We start from the raw sequence: 1,370 nt of genomic DNA, 5'->3' as shown, positions 1-1,370 counted from the left end.
TCCATGAACCGCCATGAGGCTCCATGAACCGCCATGAGACTCCATGAACCGCCATGAGGCTCCATGAACCGCCATGAGACTCCATGAACCGCCATGAGGCTCCATGAACCGCCATGAGACTCCATGAACCGCGATGAGGCTCCATGAACCGCCATGAGGCTCCATGAACCGCCATAAAACTCCATGAACCGCCATGAGGCTCCATGAACCGCCATGAGGCTCCATGAACCGCCATAAGACTCCATGAACCGCCATGAGGCTCTATGAACCGCCATGAGGCTCCATGAACCGCCATGAGACTCCATGAACCGCCATGAGGCTCCATAAACCGCCATGAGACTCCATGAACCGCCATGAGGCTCCATGAACCGCCATGAGGCTCCATGAACCGCCATGAGGCTCCATGAACCGCCATGAGACTCCATGAACCGCCATGAGACTTCATAAACCGCCATGAGACTCCATGAACCGCCATGAGACTTCATGAACCGCCATGAGGCTCCATGAACCGCCATGAGACTCCATGAACCGCCATGAGGCTCCATGAACCGCCATGAGACTCCATGAACCGCCATGAGGCTCCATGAACCGCCATGAGACTCCATGAACCGCCATGAGGCTCCATGAACCGCCATGAGGCTCCATGAACCGCCATCAAATTTCATGAACCGCGATGAGGCTCCATGAACCGCCATGAGACTCCATGAACCGCCATGAGGCTCCATGAACCGCCATGAGACTCCATGAACCGCCATGAGGCTCCATGAACCCCATGAGACTCCATGAACCGCCATGAGGCTCCATGAACCGCCATGAGGCTCCATGAACCGCCATGAGGCTCCATGAACCGCCATGAGGCTCCATGAACCGCCATGAGGCTCCATGAACCGCCATGAGGCTCCATAAACCGCCATGAGGCTCCATGAACCGCCATGAGACTCCATGAACCGCCATGAGGCTCCATGAACCGCCATGAGACTTCATGAACCGCCATGAGGCTCCATGAACCGCCATGAGACTTCATAAACCGCCATAAGGCTCCATGAACCGCCATGAGGCTCCATGAACCGCCATGAGACTCCATGAACCGCCATGAGACTCCATGAACCGCCATGAGGCTCCATGAACCGCCATGAGGCTCCATGAACCGCCATGAGGCTCCATGAACCGCCATGAACCGCCATGAGACTCCATGAACCGCCATGAGGCTCCATGAACCGCCATGAACCGCCATGACTCCATGAACCGCCATGAGACTCCATGAACCGCCATGAGGCTCCATGAACCGCCATGAACCGCCATGAGACTCCATGAACCGCCATGAGGCTCCATGAACCGCCATGAACCGTCATGAGATTACACAAATTATC

The 1,370-nt window shown here is 56.3% G+C and overlaps 1 protein-coding gene across 1 annotated transcript in view; it reads right to left on the bottom strand.

Annotated features, from left to right (window-relative positions):
• LOC119583085 (armadillo repeat-containing X-linked protein 4-like) overlaps positions 1-974 on the bottom strand; it is a 1,107-nt gene extending 133 nt beyond the window's left edge. Inside the window, exon 1 of the mRNA XM_037931593.1 lies at positions 1-974. This exon is cut by the window's left edge and continues 133 nt beyond it. Coding sequence (XP_037787521.1) covers positions 1-974 — 974 coding nt within the window.
• Positions 975-1,370: the final 396 nt, after the last annotated feature.

Source organism: Penaeus monodon, chromosome 16, assembly GCF_015228065.2.
Source record: "Penaeus monodon isolate SGIC_2016 chromosome 16, NSTDA_Pmon_1, whole genome shotgun sequence".
Lineage (NCBI taxonomy): Eukaryota > Metazoa > Arthropoda > Malacostraca > Decapoda > Penaeidae > Penaeus > Penaeus monodon.
This window is presented reverse-complemented; position numbering and strand designations above follow the sequence as displayed.